The sequence below is a fragment of the Onychomys torridus genome, chromosome 5 (genome assembly GCF_903995425.1).
Source record: "Onychomys torridus chromosome 5, mOncTor1.1, whole genome shotgun sequence".
NCBI lineage: Eukaryota > Metazoa > Chordata > Mammalia > Rodentia > Cricetidae > Onychomys > Onychomys torridus.
The window spans coordinates 18321169-18344169 of NC_050447.1; the positions used below are offsets into that span (position 1 = coordinate 18321169).

Consider the following 23001-nt stretch of genomic DNA (forward strand, 5'->3'; position numbering starts at 1 on the left):
GAGCTTGCTTCTGGAGCATGGCCGCTTTTCTGATACTCATGAATCCATGAATGGATATTTATGAGGGCAGATCCTTCATGATTCAGTCATTTTCCTAATACCATGGATGTAATTTGAGGGATTACCCCCCCCCCCTCAACACACACCTTTTTTTTGAGACAAGGTTTTCCTATGTAGCCTTGGCTTTCCTAGAACTTGCTCTGTAGACCAGGCTGGCCTTGAACTCAGAGATATGTCTACTTCAAGTGCTAGGTTTAAAGGCATATGCCACCATGTCCAGCTCAAATATATTAATTCTAATTCTGTGTGATACCAGATTGTGCTGGTTTAAATTTTGTGATTTAGTGGTTTAAAACAACACATTTATTAATTGTTTCCTTTGGGCATGTGTCTTATCTTTTTTCCTCTCCTCCTCTTTTATTTTAGGATATTATAGAAATTGGTTTGCTAGATTCTGTCTTTCTCTATCTCTCTCTCTTTCTCTCTCACTGTTGTGAGCCACCAAGTGGGTCTAGGGAACCTCTCACTCTTAGCCACTAGGCCATCTCTCCAGCCCAAGTTTTAGTTTTTGCTCATAGATTTGTCCTCCAGTTTTCTCGAGTATAAACGTTATGGTATTCTAATTGACTTAGTGTAGAAAATGGTAGTATAGCGTTTCATAATGGCAGACAAACAGGAAGGGTGCCTGCCCTTCTGCTATCAGAGTCTCACAGAAATCACCAAGTAAGTGTGTGCTGCTCTGTCACCCCCAACGTAGACCTAATCTATGTTGAGGTTGCTTCTATGGTGACTATGTTGTCTCTAAAAAAAAAAAGGAGGTAGAAAAGAAAAGGCTGAAAGACACTGGTGGGCTGGCATAAATTTAATAAGATTGTGGGTTTTACCTAAGACTGTTTCTTCTTTTATTTTATTTTTGGTTTTTGAGACAGAGTTTCTCTGTGTGGCTCTAGAACTCTATCTGTAGACCAGGCCAGTCTCGAACTCACTGAGATGTGCCTGCCTCTGCCTCATGAGTGCTAGAGTTAAAGGTGTGCGCCACCACAGCCAGGCTGTTTTTCTGTTTTATAGTGGGAATAATAACTTCTGTCACAAAACTGTTTTCTGGGATGGATGAATTAAATAAGGTAATACAGATTGAAATCCTGTATTAGCACAAATGTTAGTTTTCATCTCTAAATCATGTTGATAATTGTAGTAGTAGTTGAGCAACATTCTTTGTTCAACAGTACATAAAGAAATTGGTATTTTCATGATCAACCTAGTCTTGGTTTGTTGAGGTTTTAGTTGAAAATGTAACTTTCCAGAAGTCCTCGGCCCACTTAAAATACCTAGAAAGTAATTTTGTATTGGTACTTTATTATATTGCTGGAGGAGGCATGATATAACTGACACAAGTGTTCTGTTCAGTGGGGGCAAATTTATTTTTTTAGAAGTTAACTTAAAAATATTATGTTTGTGGGTCTTTTGCCTCCGTGTGTGTTTGTGTGCCATGTACTTGCAGTGGAGGCCAGAAGAGGGTATCAGGTCCTCTAGACATGGAGCTATAGACAATTGTGAATCACCATGTGGGTGCTGGGAAGCAGACCAGGATCTTCTGAAGAGCAACCAGTACTCTTAATTGCTGAGCTATCTCTTCGGCCCCAAGCATCAAATTTTCTTTAAAGCCTCATAATATATTCTTTTCTGTGTTATATGTGTTGTGTCAACCTGACACAAACTAGTCATCTGAGAGGAGGCAACCACGATTGAAAAAATGACTTCATAAGATCGACTGTGGGCAAGCATGTAGAACATTTTCTTTTCTTTTTTTTCTTTTTAAAGATTTATTTATTTATTATGTATACAGTGTTCTGTCTGCACATATCCGTGCACACCAGAAGAGGCTACCAGATGTCATTACAGATGGTTGTGAGCCACCATGTGGTTGCTGGGAATTGAACTCAGGACCTTTGGAAGAGCAAGCAGTGCTCTTAACCTATGAGCCATCTTTGCAGCCCTAGTAGAACATTTTCTTAATTAGTGAATGAGGTGAGAGGGCTCAGCCTTTTGCATGTGGTGCCAGCCCCGGGATAGTGGTCCTGTATTCTTAAGGAAGTAGGCTGAGCAAGTCAAGTGGAGCAAGCCAGTAAGCAGCATCCCTCCTTGACATCCCGATCTTATGGAGTAATTTTTTCAATTGTGGTTGCCTCCTCTCAGATGACTAGTTTGTATCAGGTTGACATAAAACTAGCCAGCACACCACTAAATGAAATGAAAGCATTCATCAACTTCTTAGAATAGTGTTTTGAAATTTTTTTTGACTAGGACTCAATATATAGGTGTCCATAGATATTTATGAATATATATGAAAGGCCAAGAGGGGGGGGGGGATTTCATCAGGGGTTGAGGTGATGGCTCAGTAGGTAAGAATGCTTGCTGTGCAAATGAGAGCTAAGTTTTCAGATCCCCAGCACCCACCCATGTTGTCTTTTTAAAGCTTAGTGTGACTATTCTTACCTGTAACCCCAACAGAAACAAGTTTGATGGGTTTGTTAGCTACCATTTTCGCTTATAAATGCTGAGCTACAAGTTATATTTTAAGGGAAAAGGGCACAGAATGATAGAGAACACCAGACATCTTCCTTTAGCTTCCACAAACACATTCATGCACATATAAAAAGATCCCACCCAATGTCTGACAAAACACTAGTCCATTTCATTCGTAAAGAGTATTAGTTACTGTCTTAAACTGAAAGCCCATAGTATAATGATGCCTCATAGCTTAAAAACAAATGAACAGGCAAGCTATGCAGAGTAATGATGATGGCTCATGATAGAAAGGAGATAATCCTAGCGGTTGGGAGGCAGAGGCAAGCAAATCTCTTGAGTTCAATGTTAGTCTGGTCTACAGAGTGGGTTATAGGACAGCCAGGGCTACACAGAGAAACCTTTTCTTGAAAAACCACCACCAGGCTGGCCTGGAGATCCATCTGCTTCTGCCTCTTGAGTGCTGGAATTAAAGCTGTGCACAACTACACCCAGCATTTGTGTGAGTGTCCGCATGTATATATGTGTACTGTTTGTGTGCAGGTGCCCATGAAGCCAGAAGAGGGTGTTGGGTCTCCTGTAACTGGAGTTACAGGCAGTTGTGAGCCATCATCAGGGTGCTGGGAACTAAACCTAGGACTTCTGCAAAAGCAACAAGCACTCTTTAATATTGAGCCATCTCTCAAGCCCCTAACTCTGTATTATTATACTGAGAATAACTTCTTGTGTTAAGGAATTCAGAATGTTTATTATTTTCAGCAAGTAATGAACTTGATAAGGTTTTGTGATTTGAATTGTTAAATTCATACTTTTCTATTGGATACATTGAAAAGTGACACAAACTGATTATGAGGTATATATGGTAATATATATAGAGAGTGATATATATATATATATATACATATATGTATATATATATGTAAGTTTGTATGTATGTATGGCTTTATTGTAAATTAAGTTGTCAGTATTCTGGTATTTTAGCAACCCTATACACTGTTCTTTATCTACCTATCTCTTTCCCCTCCTCCCCTCCCTTTCTTCTTCCCTCCCCTGCTTTTCCCTTCCTACAATCCTTTTGTCTTAGCCTCTGAGCATTCAGACATTTATTCTTAAAGATAGGCCTTGCTATATAACAGTTGGCAGGGGCTTATTGTATAGACCAGGCTGGCTACAAACCTGTGACTTTTCTGCCTGTGCCACCGAGTGTTGAGATTATAGGTGTGTGCTAGCATCCCTGGTTCCTGTTATTCTATAATCATTTATTGATTCTTTGATTCCCTCTGCATAAGGTCTAAATATATTTAGCATAACACATCATTTGATTTAATAGTGTTTATCATTCTTCCACATGCATCTAGTTTTCTTGTCATGATGAAGTATGTCTTATTTTAGAATATAACTTCAATTTTAATTGTGCTGACATTTCAAGTGTACACAAAAGTCAAGGATCAACCCAGCTTTAGCAGCCACTTTTTCAATGGTGTCATCTCATAGTCATACCTTGTCAGACTTTAGATTTTCCCAGTTGTTGAAAGTGTGCACTCAAGTTTTACTTGTTCAGATCAATATACAATGTTCATGCTTTGGATTTGGTGGATAACTCTTTTAAGTTTCTCTCATTTTAAGTTTTGTCCTTCATATGGGTCTATGATTCCCTCCCTCCCTTTCTTTGTGAAAGAAGCAGTCCCGTATCTTGAATAGATTTTCCAAATTCTGCAATTTATTTTTTACCTTTGGATTTTACTATTGCATCTATTATATTTTTTTCTCCTTGCTTTTTCCTATAAGTTGGGAAAAACTCGCAAAATCTTTTATCTATCTATTCATCTATCCATCCATCTATCCATCCATCCATCCATCCATCCATCCATCCATCCATCCATCCATTCATTCAAAACAGGGTTTCTCTGTGTAACCCTAGCTGTCTAGGAACTCACTCTGTAAATCAGGTTGGCCTTGAATTCACAGTGATTTGCCTGCTCCTACCCAAGTGCTGGGATTAAAGGCATGTACCACCACTACCCAGACACTGTTATTTTTAAACACAACTTTTAAGACTATCTATTTGCTTGAGCTGTCAGTTGGTGATTAAAATACAGACACTACTTAAAAAGCATTACCATATCACTGTAAACTAAAAGTTTTAACCTAACAAGAAAAAAAAAAAGCAATGTCATCATTAACTACTGAGGAAAGCTAGATACTCCAATCACGAGATGAAAATTTAGCATTTTAATTTATAACTATTACAGGTCACAGATATGAGGAGAATGAAGCAAAATGATCTCTCCACTTTACGTTAAAAACTGTGAAAATAAATTAAGACAAAACTCAGGAACATATTTGCCTTAAGTGTAATTTCTTTTCTCTCTAAAAGCAACTCTTAGCTGGGTGTGGTAGTGTGGCACACTCCTATAATTCCAGTTGTGAAGATATCTAGGGCCCCCAGTTAAGGCCAGCATTGACTAAAAGTAAAAACTATGACATCAGCTTACTATTGACAACTAAAACTTCTTATGAATTGTGATTTCAAGTTATTATGGGTTATTTGCTTTATATACTTTTGTGACTGGAGAAATTCATTCATTTGTTTATTCATTGATATTCTGGCACTGGGGTTGAGCCTAGTGCATCAAGCATGCTAAACAAGTACCATATCACAAACCTACAGAAAAGTTGCAGTGGAGTAAAAGAAGTTCTTGTACTTTACCTCATTTGAACAAAGGTTGCAGATCTGATGTTCCATATCCCCAAATACTTTAATAAATATTTCCTACAAATAAGGACATTTTCCTACATAATCCCAATGTGGTAAATGAGAAATTAATATAACAGAGGCTTTAGAGAGGAGGAGGAAAACAAACTATCATCAAGTAGATTTGGACAGAATTTGATTAACATTTAGGAAGAGGAAGTATTTAAAATGATAGCATTGTGTTTGTATTTTTATTTTACATAAATTGGAAAATAACTTTCCCTTTGTGGGGACATAGTTTAAAACCCTGAATTTGAGTAGCAGAACTGCTTGATTATTATTCTGTTAAGATTAAGTGTCAGCCGGGCGGTGGTGGCGCAGCCTGTAATCCCAGCACGCGAGAGGCAGAGCCAGGCAGATCTTCGTGAGTTCGAGGCCAGCCTGGGCTACAGAGCGAGATTCAGGAAAGGCACAAAGCTACACAGAGAAACCCTGTCTCGGAAAAGAAAAAAAAAAAAGATTAATTGTTAAGCAGTTACAATGTTAGAGTAAGGTAGTGGAAGCTGCTGAGAAGCTTTGTAAGAAAGTGAGGTGGTTTGGGGATTGTTCTTGCTCTGGGACTTGAGCACTAAGGAGAATAAGGGGAGCAAGGGGAACAACGGGGAATTTAAATATGGCCTTGCTTTACTGGTTAATGTCTGAGCCATTTCCTCTTTCAACCCGGACTGGTCTCTGTTTAAGGATCTAGCTCCAATTTCCAAATGTTAGTGCTCACTATTTGAAACTCAAGATGAAAAGAATTACATACACATACACGTTCTCCACCATGTTTCCTATTTCTTTTATCTTTCCATATAACAGAACTTTGTCTAGAACCAACTGTTGACTCTTCTTGTAACTCAACCATAGACCATCCATACTTTACTAGTCTTTGCATCTTTGAGTAGGTGCTTCAAAGAGTTAAAAAAATCCTATCTTTACTATTACCAACCTGACATTTTGAGAAAGATGCTCACTTTTATTTGTATTTATTTAATCCCTATAAATTACTACAATTGAATTAATATGCCATAAGACATAGCTATAAAGCATGGTCTCTTTAAGGAGGTTGTCTTGTCTTATAATCCATATTCCCCTACCAGTAGCAATGGGATCTTTTTAAATGTATGTTTTTTCGTGAGCATGTACCATGTGTGTTACTAGTGCCCACAGAGGCCAGAAGAGTGTATCAGGCCTCTTGAAACTGGAGTTTCAGGCTGTTGTGAAGTGCTGGGAACTGAACTAAGAAGCCAAAGTGCTATTGCTCTTAAATGCTGAACCATGGATCTTAAGTAGGTCACTTCTTCCTTCCTTCCTTGTTTGTTTGTTTGTTTCTTTCTTTCTTTCTTTCTTTCTTTTCTTTTCTTTTCTTTTCTTTTCTTTTTTTTTTTTGCCAGAGCTGAGGACTGAACCCAAGGCCTTGCACTTGCTAGGCAAGCACTCTACCACTGAGCTAAATCCCCAAACCCCATGGTCACTTCTTTTATACAAGTGTCCTTATCTGCAAACTAAAATTAGGAGCAGTACAGAACTGAAACAGATCTGTCTTGAATGTTAACTAGAACGATGTATACAATCTATTAGGATTTGTGAGAATAGTACTTGATGCCACATAAGCAGTTAGTTTTAGCTCTTATTTCAATATTTTTGTAGGTGTTTGCTCCCATGTCCTTTCTGTCATTCTGTAACAAGAGCCACAAGAGTGTTGTCCTCTTCTGTTTGCCGTCCTCCGTCTCTTTGTTAATGTTATTACCTGTTTCTCATTCAGGATTAAATTAGTTAATATCCATAAATACTTAGGACAGTGCCTGCCTCTAACTAATTACTAAGTACATATTAGCTCTTAATAATTTTATAAATTTTTCCATCCATAATCACTCTGTCACTGTGATCCTTTCCTTGAGACTAGGGCTCCTCTGCCTTGACACTCTTTTTACATGTTGCCCAGCTTGATTGATCCTTGTAGGACTATTCAGAGAGTGTTGAATTTCTCCCCTAACCTTTGGTTTTTCCAAAAGGAACAGTGATAAAACACTGTTTTCATACTGCTATCAGTATTCATTTCTTTTGTTTTTTGTTTGTTTGTTTGTTTTGTTTGGTTTTTTTCTTCAAGACAGGGTTTCTCTGTGTAGCTTTGTGCCTTTCCTGGATCTCACTCTGTAGACCAGGCTGGCCTCGAACTTACAGAGATCAGCCTGGCTCTGCCTCCTGAGTGCCAGGATTAAAAGCGTGCACCACCACCGCCCGGCTAGTTTCATTTCTTAGGAAATAACAGTTGTTTTGTTATTGCTGCCTTTAGATGACACCCAAAGATACTTAATTTCTGAAAAGTCACTTGGTTAGTGTTCATTTGCATGACCTGCTCTTTAACCTGTTGTTTATCGGCAGCTACTTTTTAGTTGTCTAAATATTTCATGAGAATTTTGGGAAGAAAAGTATTTTTCTCTGGTAAAAACTGCACTGGATTAAAAAAAATGCTGAGCCACATGAAGCCATTTCTCTACTATTTTAGTTCCCAGATAATTTTAAAAAAAAACTATCCTTTTATGTGTGCTTTTAAAAAGCTGACTGTAGAAAGTGGCAGGTTGAGAGTTAATGTGTTCCGGAGGGAAGAGCAGTCCGTCGGGGGTTAAACTGCAGTCTAATGGAATAATAACTGGTAGCACCATCTGCTGGCCTACTTCCGCAGAAGGAGTCAGTATTTTTAACGACATCTCTAATATTCATGCTGATGCATTTTGATGCTTTGTGCATTCATTTCTTTCTCTGCTTTGTTGGAATCTGGCTATCTGCTTACAGCTATTGAGGAAACAGCTTTTAGGAGGGCTTGCAGCCTTTATCAGAGCTAAAGAGGATGAACGCTGGATATAAACTTGCCAAGGCAGGAATGTGTTGATAAATCAAAATGTGTATTTGTGGACGGTTGTGCATCTCTTGGTTGCAGCTTGCTAAATAGGCCATTTAGGAATCTTCTTTCAATGCTTTTTTCTTGAGCACTGCCTGGGGTGGTGAAAAAGCAGAGGGCAAGCCTTTGTCTGACGCCAAAAATGTCTTCAGTGAAGAGGCCAAGAGGAAGGGTAAGTGAAAGCCTGAATGAGTGGGAGGAGGAGGGGTTCTTTGGGCTAAAAGGCTAATGGGATTGAATAACCCTCCTCGTTACTGGCTGCTGCTGCGGGAGTCGCACTGCATCGCCATCTTGAGCTTGGTGCTGTTTTCTCAGTCTTGGTTATTTGTTGTCGCCTCTAGGCCTTAAGGTGGCATTTTAGTGATCGTGTCTAAGCCTTCCTTCCTTTCCCAGTGCTTTAGCACTGCTCTAAAACCTTGGTGAGGCAGGTATAGAAAAGATACCCAGTAGAATACATTGGAATCGGCATGAAAATGTGTTTGGAAATTCCTGTTTTTTTTCTCTGCTGTAGTCAGAGGCATGTTTACGGGTAAGAACATAACGAAACTGTGATCTAAGCCTATATGGATGAATGCTTGTTTGGAGAGGAAATTCTTTGGAAATGCTCTTGTTCTGCTTCCTGTGGGATTGCTAAAATATTAGTAATTGTAATGTAAAACTTGTTTCTTTCCCAAATTGCTTGAGCGAAATTATGATAAAGGAATAAAACAAAAATACACATTTAACTCTTTATGGGAAAATAAAACTTTCTTTAATTTTTAGATATGAGAATGTCTGTTTACTAACTAGCTAGCTACATTCCTATATATTAAAGTAATTTTGTGTTCTCTTCCTAGTCTTAGAACAGGGTCTTTATTTTTCTAAAACTCAATATAAGGAGAAGTGATTCTAAGTTACAATAGCTATTTCTGAATTTACTTGAGTTTTGGAGGAAAGATGAAAGAAAAGACTTTCATCCTAAATGCAAATAATAATTACAAGATAAAATTAGAAATAACTATATTTATAGGATAAAATCTGAATCACCAAGGAGTGCTGTAGAAATATCAACAAATCAATGTCTTTCCTTAACCTTTATTTCCAAGTCAGTAGCTGAGCTGTTTACATTGTACTAGTTTCCAGGTAAGCAGAATGCCTTTCGTGTACATTGGTTTGCAGGACTCATGTATTTGCTTATGTAATTTTAATGCCCTGGTTAATTGAAAATGTTCAGATATTTATGTAAGTTTTTTAAAATTTACTTTGATGTTCTATTTTTTTTAACATGTTTGTTTGTTTTTTTCTCTAGCCTCCATCTTCCAAGAAGAGTGATGGTTCTGGGACACATCCTAAGTTGCAGAATACCCAGGTGAGGGTCATGTCTGAGAAAAAGCCGAGAAAAAAGATGGAATCAGAAAGCAAGCAGGAAAAGGCTAATCGTATAATATCAGAGGCCATAGCAAGAGCAAAGGAACGTGGGGAACGTAATATTCCACGAGTAATGAGCCCTGAGAACTTCCCTAGTGCTTCAGTTGAAGGGAAAGAAGAAAAGAGAGGTCGAAGGATGAAATCTAAGCCAAAAGACAGAGACAACAAAAAGCCAAAAACCTGTTCTAAGTTAAAAGAGAAGACAAAAATTGGGTAAGTTGATTGTTAGTAAAATGTCACCTTTTCCAGTTTTTGCTGAAGTCTAAGCTGTGTGACCTGTTTTTCTGCTTTTTATTTGAGTGTGATGTATGTACTCCATTAGGAGAGTTTGACATTGCTAGATACCAGATATACTTTATTTTCATTTTCAATGAGTTATGTAATACTAGAGTCACACAAACATTGCTTTTCTGTTGCATAGTATTTTGTCACTGATATTTGTATTAATAAAAGAAAATATGCAAGGGAGAAGAATAAAAATCCATATTTTTGTGACAGTTCCAAAGTAACTTTCTTTAAAAACATATTTGAGAAAACTCTGGACTGTCATTCTGCAATTACAATAGACATTTACTGATTTGTTTTATGTAATAAAGAAGCCAGGTGTTAATGCTTCGAGAGAATCCTGAGCAAAGAAATTTCCACCCATCCTATTTATCTATTTAATTTTATTATATTTTTTGTGGTGCTAGGGATCAAAACCTGTCTTTGTTTTTTGTTCCAAAAGTTAAAACCAAGGTTTTAAATTGTATGCTAAACAAAAAAAGAAAAGGAAAAAAAAAAATGCTAGAAAGCACCCTGTAACTCACCTGCATTCCCAGTGCCATTTCTATGTATTTTAATTTGATTGTTTATATGTCTTCAAAAAATAAATGTATTCTTTAAGCATAATGTAAGACCATCATAGATTGGAATTATTCTTGAAGGACTAGTTAGTTATTTTTGAAGTTTTATATAGAATTTTGCATAAAGTGTTTTATCTAAGGTAATGTTAGTTTTTGTTGTTCACATATGCACATACACAGAGAACATAGCAAAGAAAATTCCTCTGTTATGAGACTTCTGTCATTTGTTTACATTATTGCTATATAGGTTACCAACAAATTGAATTCTTTACTTTCATTCTGATGTAGTCAAATAAATGCACTCAGTTCTTGGTATAATGTATCAGTAAGTATTATTATTATTGATTGTACATTATTTGCTGACAACCAACATGAAATTCAAAGTTAAATTTCTTCTCATTTTTTAAAATATTGTCTCTATGTTAGCAGTCTTCATAGCCAGCATAAATTGTGCTGAGATTTCTTTTTGTAGGTTCATTTCTTTATTTTCTGTGTATGCCTGAGTGTATACATGTATAGTAGGTCATAGGCCTTCATGTAGATTCTGGGAACTGAACCTAGGTCCTCTATAATAGAAATAAGTACTTTTTTTTTTTTTTTTTTTTTTTTAGCTGAGGATCGAACCCTGGGCTGTGTCTTAACCATCGATCCATCTCATTCATTTTTGCTTTTTCTTTCTTTCTTTTTTTTTTTTTTTTTTTTTTTTTTTTTTTTTTTTGAGACAATGTTTCTCTGGAGCTTTGGCGCCTGTCCTGGACTAGCTCTGTAGACCAGGCTGGCCTCAAACTCACAGAGATCCACCTGCCTCTGCCTCCCAAGTGCTGGGATTTTAGGCGTGTGCCACCACCACCCGGCTTCTCATTCATTTTTTTTTTTTTTTTTTTAGTTTTTGTTCATTTGTTCTTAATGAAAGTACCTATTTTTCCAACATTATGTCTATTTTTAACTTAGGAAGCCTACATTTCACCTTTCATTATACTAAAAGTTAACATTGTTAAGGTGTGTGTGTGTGTGTGTGTGTGTGTGTGTGTGTGTGTGTGTGTGTTTTGTTTTTGGTTTTTTTTTGAGAGAGGAGAGGGTGTTTTGAGTCAGGATTTCTCTGTGTAACAGTCCTGTCTGTCCTGGATCTCGCTCTGTAGACCAGGCGGGCCTTGAACTCAGAGCTCCATCTGCCTCCTCTGCTTTTGAGTGCTGGGATTAAAGGCATTTGCCACCATCACCCAGCTGCTAAGATTTTTCTAATGTTAACTGGTTCAGAGATGTGGGTGGAGAAATGTAGTATTTAGAAAGATAATACTTTGAAAGCAGTGACAATTGAAATTGGTAGATAAGCTTTAAAAGCTATAATAACTGTTACTCTGAGGATGAAGGAGACCCAAGCACCTAGAGACTAATAATTCCAGACTTAAATCTGATCTAAGAAAAAAATTTTAAGTACAGAAAGTAAAGATAGAAATAATTAAATCAAAGAGAAACATGGATTTTTAAAACTATGAGTTAATATTGTTGGAAATAGTAACATTGCCATGGGCTCTTTGGCAGGAGAGTGGATTTGTTGTTTCTTTTTCACTTTTATTTTATGAGACTGGCCTGGAACCCGTTATGTAGATCAGGCTGGCCTCAAACTAGTGTAATCTTTCTGCCTTGCTGCCTTAATTCTAGGATTAGTCCCTGGCTTTGGCTCCCCCCCCCCCCCCCCCCAGTCCGGGTTTCCTCTGTCTAGCCCTGTCGGTCCTGGAGCTCACCCTATAGACCAGGCTGGCCTCGAACTCACAGAGATCCACCTGTTACTGCCTCTCAAGTGCTGGGATTAAAGGTGTGCACCACCACCACCCACCATTTGGCTTGTTGTTTTAAGAGTTATGTTTTTGGGGTTGGGGATTTAGCTCAGTGGTAGAGCGTTTACCTGGCAACCACAGGGCCCTGGGTTTTGTTTTGTTAAAAGTAAGTAGATTATTTAAAATACAATATAATACTTCATCACCAGTTGTTTTAATGCTTGTCCCCCACTTCTTTCTCCCCCCCCACCAACTCTCAAGTCTGCCAATCTCTAGTAAGCAGAAAAATTTGTACTGAAAGCTTCCCCTCCTCCCAATTTTGTTTTTTTTTTTCTGTCTTGGTTAAATGCATGTCAAAATACTAAGTGGTCACCACAGAGAAAAACTTGAGAATGTGACAGTTTATTATTAGGCTGAACATGAACCCAAGGCATTGCCTATGGTAGGCAAGCACTCTACCACTAGACTACATCTTTATCCATAGACCCTTTTGATAGAGGAATTGATAAGTTAAAGGCAAGTAAGTAAAATTGTGTTTTACGGGTTTATTATGAAGTTATTGCAGCAAATAAATAATCTTGATTATATTTATCATCAAGAAATTAAAAAAATACTATTGTACATTAGGAAAAACAATAAAACATTTTAAATTACATTTGTGTGTGTGTATGTGCATGCGTGTGTGCCTGTACACATGTGTGCGTGTGTATGTACGTGTGTGTGCACACATGTGCTCATGTGTACATAGAAGTTAGAGGATAACACATGGCTCCTAGAGATCAAACTCAGGTCCTTCATGCTTGGTTGCAAGCACCTTATCCACTGAATCATCTCACCAATCTGGGACAAAATATATTCATATTTCATTATTACGTATTTTAACAAGGCAGTGTGCTTTATTGTTTTGATTGCTGAGTTCTTTACTTAGTTATTTGTTGCAGGGTAGGAGGTCAAACCCAGATCCTCCGTATGTTAGGCAAGCACTCTCCTACTAGACTGCATTCCCAAACCTCGTTTTGTTGTTGGCCTTTTGCTTATTTTGTTTGTTTGTTGTTGTTTGGAGGGGTGAGTTTTTGTTGTTTGGTTTTGTTTTTTGGGGTTTTTTTGAGACAAGGTCTCATTATGTAGCTTCCTTTGGCCTGAAACTCAGAAACTAGCCAGCCTCTGCCTCTCAGATGTTTGGTATTAAAGGGTTGCAGTACCATGCCTAGCTCTCAGCCCTAGTTTTTAATTGTTATGTGAGGAGTTATTCCATTAGAGATCAGTTTGTATTGTCTTAACTAGCATTTTATGATATGTGAATATTTCCTTTTGAAAAACATCAGGTCCTCTAGAACTGAAGTTACAGTCAGCTGGGAGCCATCTGATGAGGGTTCTAGGAACCAAATCCAGGTCTTCTGCATGAGTAGCTTTCTCTCAACTGTTGACATGTCTCTTATACAAGCAGTATAGGCCTGTACAGATACTTACCTGCCATCTTTAGAAGAAGGATTATCGTACTATTTGTCTCCTGGTATCATTTTGAGGAGGAAATAGGTTATTTAAAAACAATATCTAGAATATATGTAGTGATCAATGGATGTAAGCTATTATTATTTTCTGAGTCCACAAATAGCATATAGCTATTTAGGAACGAAGTCAAGGCCAAGAGCTACACATCTTCCTAAACGTTATTCTCACTCATTGTCTAGGCTATCTTTCTTTCTTAAGGCTTTGTTCCTAAGTGATCAGTGTAAAAACCAATCAGAAAGGGGTTGGGGATTTAGCTCAGTGGTAGAGCGCTTGCCTAGCAAGTACAAGGTCCTGAGTTCGGTCCTCAGCTCAAAAGAAAAAAAAAAAAGAAAGAAAAAAATATGAAGAAACAACAGCAACAAAACTTAGTTACTGTTTTATTTTGTTGTTTGTGCTTTTCTTTTGTGGGACTGTTGGATGTGTGGTAGGAGGCACTCTCACTGAGCTGTACTGTAGGTCCAACTGTTGCTACTTTCTAAGGTCTTTCTTAATCAGGACTTCCTTTCTTACTGAGTATTTGACTGACGTAAACAGAGTACTTTTGATCTTGACATGGTCTCATAGATGTATAAGTTTCATCAGTTACAGCCCCTGATGATTAACTCTTTGGTTTTGTATTGTTCATAGTAAGTCTATTCTCTATAGGAAAATGATTTATTAAGTATTTGAAGTAGTTTTTTGTTTAGTTATAACAAAAAATACTTAAATTTTGAGATATTGATCAAGCTCAAATAGAAATTGAATTTGAGACATTACAGAAAACAATAAGACATTAAATCTCAATGCTTTGGTCTTGGTTCTAGGGGGTCAAACACAGGGTCTTTTTTGTGCTAGGCGGGAGTTCTACCACTAAGTTCTATGCCCAGCCTCTTTTGGACCTTTAAGAGTTTGAGACCAGCACAGCAATGGTGGTACACACCTTTAATCCCAACATGTGGAAGGCAGAGGCAGGCAGATCTTTGTGAGTTCAAGGCCAGCCTGGTCTACAGAGTGAGTTCCAAGGCAGCCAAGACTACACAGAGAAAGCCTGTCCCAAAACACCAGGAGAGAGAGAGAGAGAGAGAGAGAGAGAGAGAGAGAGAGAGAGAGAGAGAATGAATTTGAGATCAATTTGGGCTATATAGAGAGACCTTGTCTGAAGACATGATAATAAAGTAACATGTGAACTGTAACTTTTTTTTTTTCAAAATAATAAGAATTTTGAAATGATGTCAGCTTCAAATATATAGTTGTTTGGCATATGGTAACTAAAATAGCTATAAAAGTATATGGTATAAACTTATTATATATTTCTAGTATACCTTTAATAGTCTGTGTAAAGCCAAGCAGTCAAAATGCTCTTCTGATTTTCTTGTTTGAACCTAAATTATGAAACTCAGGTAATGTAAAACAGTAATCTGCAGAATGATACTTAGGCATCTCAGTTATGGTTTACTTCTCCATTGTTCAGAATTATGCCTTTATGAAACTAGTCAGGTTTTGTCTTTCGCAGAAAGAGGTGTCCTACTTCATTATAGTATAAAATGTAAAATGAGTATAAAATGCTGTTGGATCATGAGGCACCATCATTTTGTGTGTCAGAATGAAAAGTGTTGCCAATTAAAGCTATGGCAAAGTACTAAAAGAATCCTGGTTGTAGAAATATTACATGTGGTTCTTTATTTGTTTATTTATTTTGTTTGATTTTTACATGTGTTTTTTTAAGTATTAAAATTCAGCTGTGCTGTCAGTCATGATGGTACATGGTTTAATCTCAGCACTTAGGAGAAAGAGGTAGGCAGATCTCTGAGTTTGAGACCAGTCTCTTTTATATAGTTTGTTTCAGGATGGCCAGTGCTACAGAGAGAGACCTTATCTCAAAAAATAAAAACAGGGCTGGAGAGATGGCTCAGGGGTTAAGAGTGCCGACTCTTCTTCCAGAGGACCTGAGTTCAATTCCCAGCACCCACACGGCAGCTCACATGGCAAAAACACAAATGCACATAAAATAAAATGTTAAAAAAATAAATAAATAAAAACAAACTGCACACAAATATGTTGAATGATTGTGTAGATTCTTAATAATTATTTATATGACACACTCTTGAAAAGAAAAGCAGCATTAAATTCTGGACAGGAAATACTGAAAAATTAAAGTTACCTAAATCTTACCATATAATATCTTTTCCCATATTTAAGGGTTACTGTTTTTTTGTTTGTTATTTTGTTTGTGTTTTTTCAAGATAGAGTTTAACTGCCTGTCAGTGGAACTTGCTTTGTAGACCAGGCTGACCCTGGATTTAGAGATCCGCCTGTTTCTGCCTCTAGTGCTAGGATTAAAGGTGTGTCCATAGTGCTTGGCTAGAAAAATATGTATTTTTTGATGCCTTTAAAAATGACCTCATTTCTTTATACTTACCTGGCAAAAATAAAATAATGTATTTTTTGCCTGTTTTCTATGCATACAATTATGTGGGTAGTTCTTGTTTTGGTTTGGGTTGATTGAGATAGGGTCTTTCTGTATAATTCAGGCTGGCTTTGAACTCATAGCCCTTCTGCCTCATCCTCCTATACATAAGGATCACAATTGCGAATCATTTGCACCAAGTATGATGGGCATATTAATCACAGCATATGGACTAATTGAGTAAGATTTATTGTCCAATTATTGCAATGAGAGAATCAACAGGGGGCAATTACAGCTTGACACAGTGTCGAGTTTAGCCTGTTAACAGAATCTACTAATAATGAACGGGCTGTATGTAGATGAGTGCATAAATTACACGCAAAATCAAATGTAGGTACATCAGGTATAGACACTATACTTAACAAGTGAATTAAGAGCTCAATTTTATACCATAGTTTCAAATTACTCTTTTCTGTCAGAAACTGGACAATTAGGGGTGTTTGGTTGGTTTTACCTGAACATCTGTTGCTAGTTTGTTGGCATTAATAACAGATCCTTTTAATGTTGTTTTTGAGATCATGTGACTGGTTGTCTTGGATCTTGCTCTGTAGACCAGGCTGGCCTTGCACTCACAAAGATCCACCTGCCTCTGCCTCCTGAGTACTGGGATTAAGGGCACAGCTCCTTTAAAAGTTTTTTAAAACCAAAGTTTCATTAAGAATGTATTATTAAGTTGTTTTGTACTATGTTGCTTTATTTATGAATATTTCTCCTTGAATTATAAGATCATTGTATTTGACAAATTCATTTGCAATGAAAATTTGTTATTTATAATTAATTTTAAATGTAGAATTAATAATTCAAGATGTTCTACAACATTTGGGTATTTGCTTACCTGACTTTCTCTTGTTTTTCTATTGATTCATCAGAGTTCCTTCAGATACCATTTATAGCTATCTGTTGTCATGTATAGCCAATAATGACCCCTGGTTGCTCAAAAGTCATGCAGACTTTAATGTTAAAAATTTACTGATAATAGCATTTCAGATTTCTCTGTTCATCAGACTTTATTCATGTTAAATATTTATTGGGGGTTGGGGATTTAACTCAGTGGTAGAGCGCTTGGGTTCCGTCCTCAGCTCTGGGGAAAAAAAAATTTATTGACTGTCTGAATAAGAGGTCTCATAGCAACCTGGTAGCAACCTTTGCTCTTGTGTTTGTTTTGTTATTGTTGTTTTGCTTTTTACTACATTTGTGACTTTGACAGTTTTGTTTTATTATTTGGTAATGAACTTTCCCTGTCGCCTGAGACAGGTCCCTGCTCTGACTACCTTAGAGTTTTCTCAGAATTAATAAATAGTTTAGGCAAATGAACCTTAAAATTTGAATGTAGTATAAATAAAAAGAAGTTTGAAAGGTGTCTTGAACCTGGGCATGGTGGTGCCTGCCTTTATTGCCAGCACTCAGGAGGGAGAGGCAGGAGGATCTCTGAGTTCAAGGCCAGTCTGGTCTACAAAGCAAGATCCAGGACAGCCAGGGCTACACAGAGAAACCCTGTTTAGAAAAACAAAACAAAAAGACAGTTATCTTGAATATTTATTCCCAGTCTGCTGGGACGACAGATGTGGAATGTGGGTGTTAGTCCCGGTATATTGCTCTCATAATTCCTAGATTTGACTCCTTAGGGTTGGAATTTCACAAATCTAAGGTTTCTTTTCCTTGTTTATTTTATACATTTGTTGTGGTTTAGGTTTTTACTTTTTAATTTGAAGTAATTTCAGACTTGCAAAACTTGATAGAGTTCTTTTAGGCTTGTCTCTCAACTTCCTCAAATGTTGACACTTTCTGTGACTATAACACAAGGATTGAAACTAGGAAATAAACATTTGTAATCTTGTTAACTAATCCACTGGCTTCATTTCCAATATTGTTTTTCTTTTTGCCTCCTTTTTAACAGCCACTCTAGACAAGACCTTGCTATGTAGCCAACCTTGCTTCAAATTCTTCATCATCCAGCCTCTACCTTCCACACACTGGGATTACAGATGATGTTTGCACTTGTGACAGCTTCTGACCAGTCCTTTCTAGACTTTCATTTGTTACAGTCTTTGCTACTTCTCACGAGGCATCTGCATTTTAAATAGACTGCTTTCCTATTAAAGCCTAGCTCGTCCTAATCTAATACCAAGTTAGTAATTATTCCCCTTAGTAGTGTTGTATAGATGCTCTTTCACAACAGAAAATAATCTAATAATGCAATTTCACACTTTCCAATCAGTGTTCCATGTAAGTAACCATGGTTTTAAATCTTCAAATATTTATGTGTTTCTACCTCCACCCAAGAATTAAGACAGTCAAAAATTATGTCAAATATCAGAATAACGTGGGGTTTTTTTAACCATGAAACTGTCATTTGTAAACAGAAATGATATGTAATATTTTAGACTTAAACTTAGTAAACTACTAGGTCTGAAATATCTGCAACCACATTAGGGTTTTGTCTCTGTCTCCCCTACCCCCTCCAGACAGTGTTTCTCTGTGTAGTGCTGGCTGAACTTGATCTGTAAACTAGACTGGCCTTGAACTCAGAGATTAAAGGCATGAACCACTACCACGTGGCCACATTAGGGTTTTCTTTTGCTTTGTGATGCCTGAGACTGAACCTAGGACCTTGCACATGTTAGACAACAGTCTTCCATGGAGCTTTCCTGCTCTCACAGAGTTAAGTCTTTCAAGTGGAATGTGGTGGTATAGCACCCACGAGGCTGGGGCAGGAGCCATACTAACGTCAAGGCTGGACTGGCCTACATAGTCAGAACTTGTCTAAAAACAGCCAATGAGAATTTGAAAAGGATTTTTGCCTGTATAATTAAAAATTATTAGTAAGATTTTAAAATAAAATTATATTCTAGGCTTATGTTAGAAGAAAAATATAGACTATATGTAAAATAAATTTTATTAAATTTATTTTTTATATATGGGTATTTTGTATGACGTACATGTGTATACCAGAAGAGGGTATCTCATCCCATGAGACTACAGTTATAGATGATTGTGAACTGGGAATTGAACTTAGGACCTCTGGAAGAGCAGCCAGTGATCAGTGAGTTATCTTTCTAACCCTGTGAAATTAAATTCTTAGTTTCTTTTAAAGTACAATTTTTTAAAGATTTTTTTTTTTTTTATTTATTTTGAGACAGGCTCTCATGTATAGCCTTGTCTGGCCTAGAACTCTGTCAGAACTCAGAGGTCTGGCTGTGGTGTTTACTACCACATCTGGTCTTGAGGATTTATTTTTACTTCTATTTATGTGTATGTGTATGTGTATGTGTGTCCGTACATATACATGGGTGCCCACAGCGGTCAGTTGAGAGTGTCAGATCTTCTGAAACTGTGATTACAGGTGGTTGTGAACCACCTGTCCTGGGTGCTGGGAACCAAACCCAGGTCCTCTGCAAGAGCAGCAGTGCTGTTAACTGCTAAGCCATCTCTCTAATGCCTTAAGTCTTTTTTTTTAAAGATTCATTCATTCATTCATTCATTCTTTTATTTTTGGAGCTGAGGATCGAACCCCAGGCCTTGCGCTTGCTAGGCAAGCGCTCTACCACTGAGCCAAATCCCCAACCCCTATTTATTTTTTTTTTAAAGATTATTTATTTATTATGTATATAGTGTTCTGCCTGCTTGTATCCCTGCAGGCCAGATGAGGGCACCAGATCTCATTACGGATGGTTGTGAGCCACCATGTGGTTGCTGGGAATTGAACTCAGGGCCTCTGGAAGAGCAGTCAGTGGTGCTCTTAACCCCTGAGCCATCTCTCCAGCCCCTAAGATTTATTTTTTATGTATACAGATGCTTTGTCTGCATGTATGCCTGCAGGCCAGATGATGGCTTCAGATTGTGAGCTGCTATGTGGGTGCTGGGAATTGAAGTTAGGACCTCTGGAAGATCCTAACCTGAACCATTTCTTCAATCCCCTTAAGTAAATTTTAAAAATATATATAGAACAAAGGCTTTTGTTGTTGTTGTTTTGAGACAAAGTTTCTCTGTGTAGCCCTCACTGTCCTGGAACTCTCTCCATAGACCAGGCTGGCCTCAAACACACAGATCTGCCTGTCTCTGCCTCCCAAGTGCTGGCATTAAAGGTGTGTGCCACCACTGCCTGGCAAGAAATGTTTTTTTTTTTTAAACCTTTGTTAGGGATACTTTTGTTTGTTTGTTTCCATACCAAAAACATTTGTATTAAGGTGGAGTTGGTAGTAAGTACATAGTAATTATTGTTTGGGTAGTATTTGTCTGTGAAAATCATTTTTAAGCAGCCTAGTACTTTGAGATTCTTCTTTTAATCTCTTTTGGAAATGAATAGTACAACCACTTCATAGTCATTTATATTTTAAAAACAATTAAATGTCTTGTGTCTTTGTCAGGTGTGTGTGTGTGTGTGTGTGTGTGTGTGTGTGTGTGTGTGTGTATGTGTGTTTGAGATAGGGTCTCATATAGCTGTGACTGACCATGTAGACCAGGTTGGACGCACACTCACAGAAATCTTTTTGCCCTTTGCCTCCCAAGTGCTGAGATTAAAGGTGTGCGTCACCATATATGGCTCACTATGGTTTCTAGAGAGTCAGGAAATAGGAGATGTAAGAGGCTGCTGCTAGTGGTTGGGGATTTAGCTCAGTGGTAAGGCCCTGGGTTCGGTCCTCAGGTGGGGGGTTGGGCGGGGGGAGGCTGCTGCTAATGTGTGTATTATTTTGTAGCAAATATGTTCTTTAAATATGTTTGGTCATTTATTGTGTGTACGTATGTATGTGTGTGAGTGCACATATGCCACAGCATGTGTGGGGGTCAGAGAACAATTTGAGAGGTTCAGTTCTGTCCTTCCACTGTGTGGCTCCCAGGGACTAAACCCAGGTGGTTAGACCTGTCAGCAAGTGGCCTTCAACCACTGACCCATCTTGCCACTCCACATTACTTTTCAAATAAGTAGAAGTATACTTAATGATAAAAGGTATCATAAATGCATTAATCAATACACTTTTTACTACTGTCATGGAAAATTTTATTTTGTGTATGATCATAGTGCACTGCAGTACAGTAGCTTGTTTACACCAGTACCACAATATCACTGCAAAGCACATATCACTGCAAAGACCCTTTACGTCAGTGTGCAACAGGAATACTTCATCTCCTCTATCATGTTACATGGTTGTGACTAGATAAATTTAGGTTTAACAACAGTTTGAGAAACTTCCAGGACTGGCAGAGAAGAGTTGATAGAGACCAAATCTCCCTGAAAACCAACTTTTAAAGGAGAGGGAGACGTACAAGAGGTTTTTTGTTTTGTTTTGTTCTGGTCGAGACAGGGTTTCTCTGTGTAGTTTTGGTGCCTGTTCTGGATCTCGCTCTGTAGACCAGGCTGGCCTCGAACTCACAGAGATCCGCCTGGCTCTGCCTCCCGAGTGCTGGGATTAAACTTGTGTGCCACCACCCCCACCCCACCCCTTTTAAGTTTTTTTTTTTTTTCCAGATTTTTTTCATTTTTATGTGTGTGAGTGTTTTGCTTGCCATGTATGTCTGTGTACCATGTACATCCTGGAACTGGAGTTGTGGGTGGTTGTGAACTGCCATGTGGATGCTAGAAATTGAACCCAGATCCTCTGTAAGAACAAGTGCTCTAACCACTGACCATCCACCTCCCTCTGCCTTCTAAGTGCTGGAATTAAAGGAGTACACCATCACTACCCAGCTGACTCTTATAATTTAAAGGTTTTCTTTTCTGCTTCAGACTGTAGTACTTCAGGTTTTAGAGTGGGTTATATTTAATTTCTGTCTATTATTTAAGTTTTTAAAATTTTACTTATTTGGGTCAGGAATACAAGAATGCTATGGTGTACATGTGAATTTCATGGGACAACTTGGGAATTGTTTCTTCCTTCCACCATGTGGCCTTGGGGGTTGAACTCAAGCTGTCAGGGTTGGGAGCAAGAAGCCTTCCTCACTGAACCATGTTGCCAGCTCATTTCTGTTTTTTCCTTTATTTTTATTTTATGTATATGGGTACATGTGGGTACACCATATGCAGAAAAGGACTGGATTTATAGACAGTTGTGAGCTGCCGTGGTGGGTGATGGGAATTGATTCCAGGGCTTCTAACCACTGAGCTATTGCTGTAGCCTTTCCCACCCCCACCCCCACCCCCCAAATTCTCTATTCTTAATCTACAGTATTTTGAGCAAATTACTTACCTTTTCTAAGTTCATTTTGGTCAATTTATTTATTTATTTTATTTTTTTATTTTCTGTTTTTTTTTTTCAAGACAGGGTTTCTCTGTGTAGTTTTGTCCCTTTCCTGGAACTCACTTGGTAGCCCAGGCTGGCCTCGAACTCACAGAGGTCTGTCTGGCTCTGCCTCCCCAGTGCTGGGATTAAAGGTGTGCGCCACCACTACCCGGCCATTTTGGTCTCTTCATAGTAGTACTCCTTGCCTGTACAATTGAACATCAGATAAAAGAGAGCATTTAAAGTCAGCAAAGATGTTAACCCGCAGCCCTGAGTAAGTGGAAGCTGTGAAGATCAACCCTAGTTCTAAGAATAGAGGTTATTTTTGATTGGGAAATGAAATGAAATACATTGAAACTGTAGATGAGGAGGGAGAACCAGAGCATGTCACAACAGTGAATATGGCTTTCAGGTAGATTTGTATTTTAGGAGGGAAAACAGTAAGAAAAATACTGGAATGAGGAAGGAAGGAAGTGATGGAAATAGAAAGACAAAAGGACTCTAACTACGGCTGGTTCCTTCAGTTTGTTTCAGATTATTTTTATTCCTTTGCTTTCCTGCCTCCAAAAAATAACTCTACTTTTTCTCTTATATATCCCCCCCTCCCCACATATTCACAAGATTGCAAGT

The 23001-nt window shown here is 37.8% G+C and overlaps 1 protein-coding gene across 11 annotated transcripts in view; it reads left to right on the forward strand.

The window, feature by feature from the left end:
• The window catches only part of Chd9 (chromodomain helicase DNA binding protein 9), a 185841-nt gene that overhangs the window by 72367 nt on the left and 90473 nt on the right, over positions 1 to 23001 (forward strand). For 6 of the 11 annotated variants that reach the window (XM_036188234.1, XM_036188233.1, XM_036188236.1 and 3 more), the window contains exon 3: positions 9454 to 9785. In XM_036188234.1, coding sequence (XP_036044127.1) covers positions 9454 to 9785 — 332 coding nt within the window. Of the gene's footprint in view, positions 1 to 7951; positions 8338 to 8442; positions 8695 to 9453; positions 9786 to 23001 lie in introns of those variants that run through there. The other 5 variants (XM_036188240.1, XM_036188241.1, XM_036188242.1 and 2 more) reach the window with 3 other exon arrangements.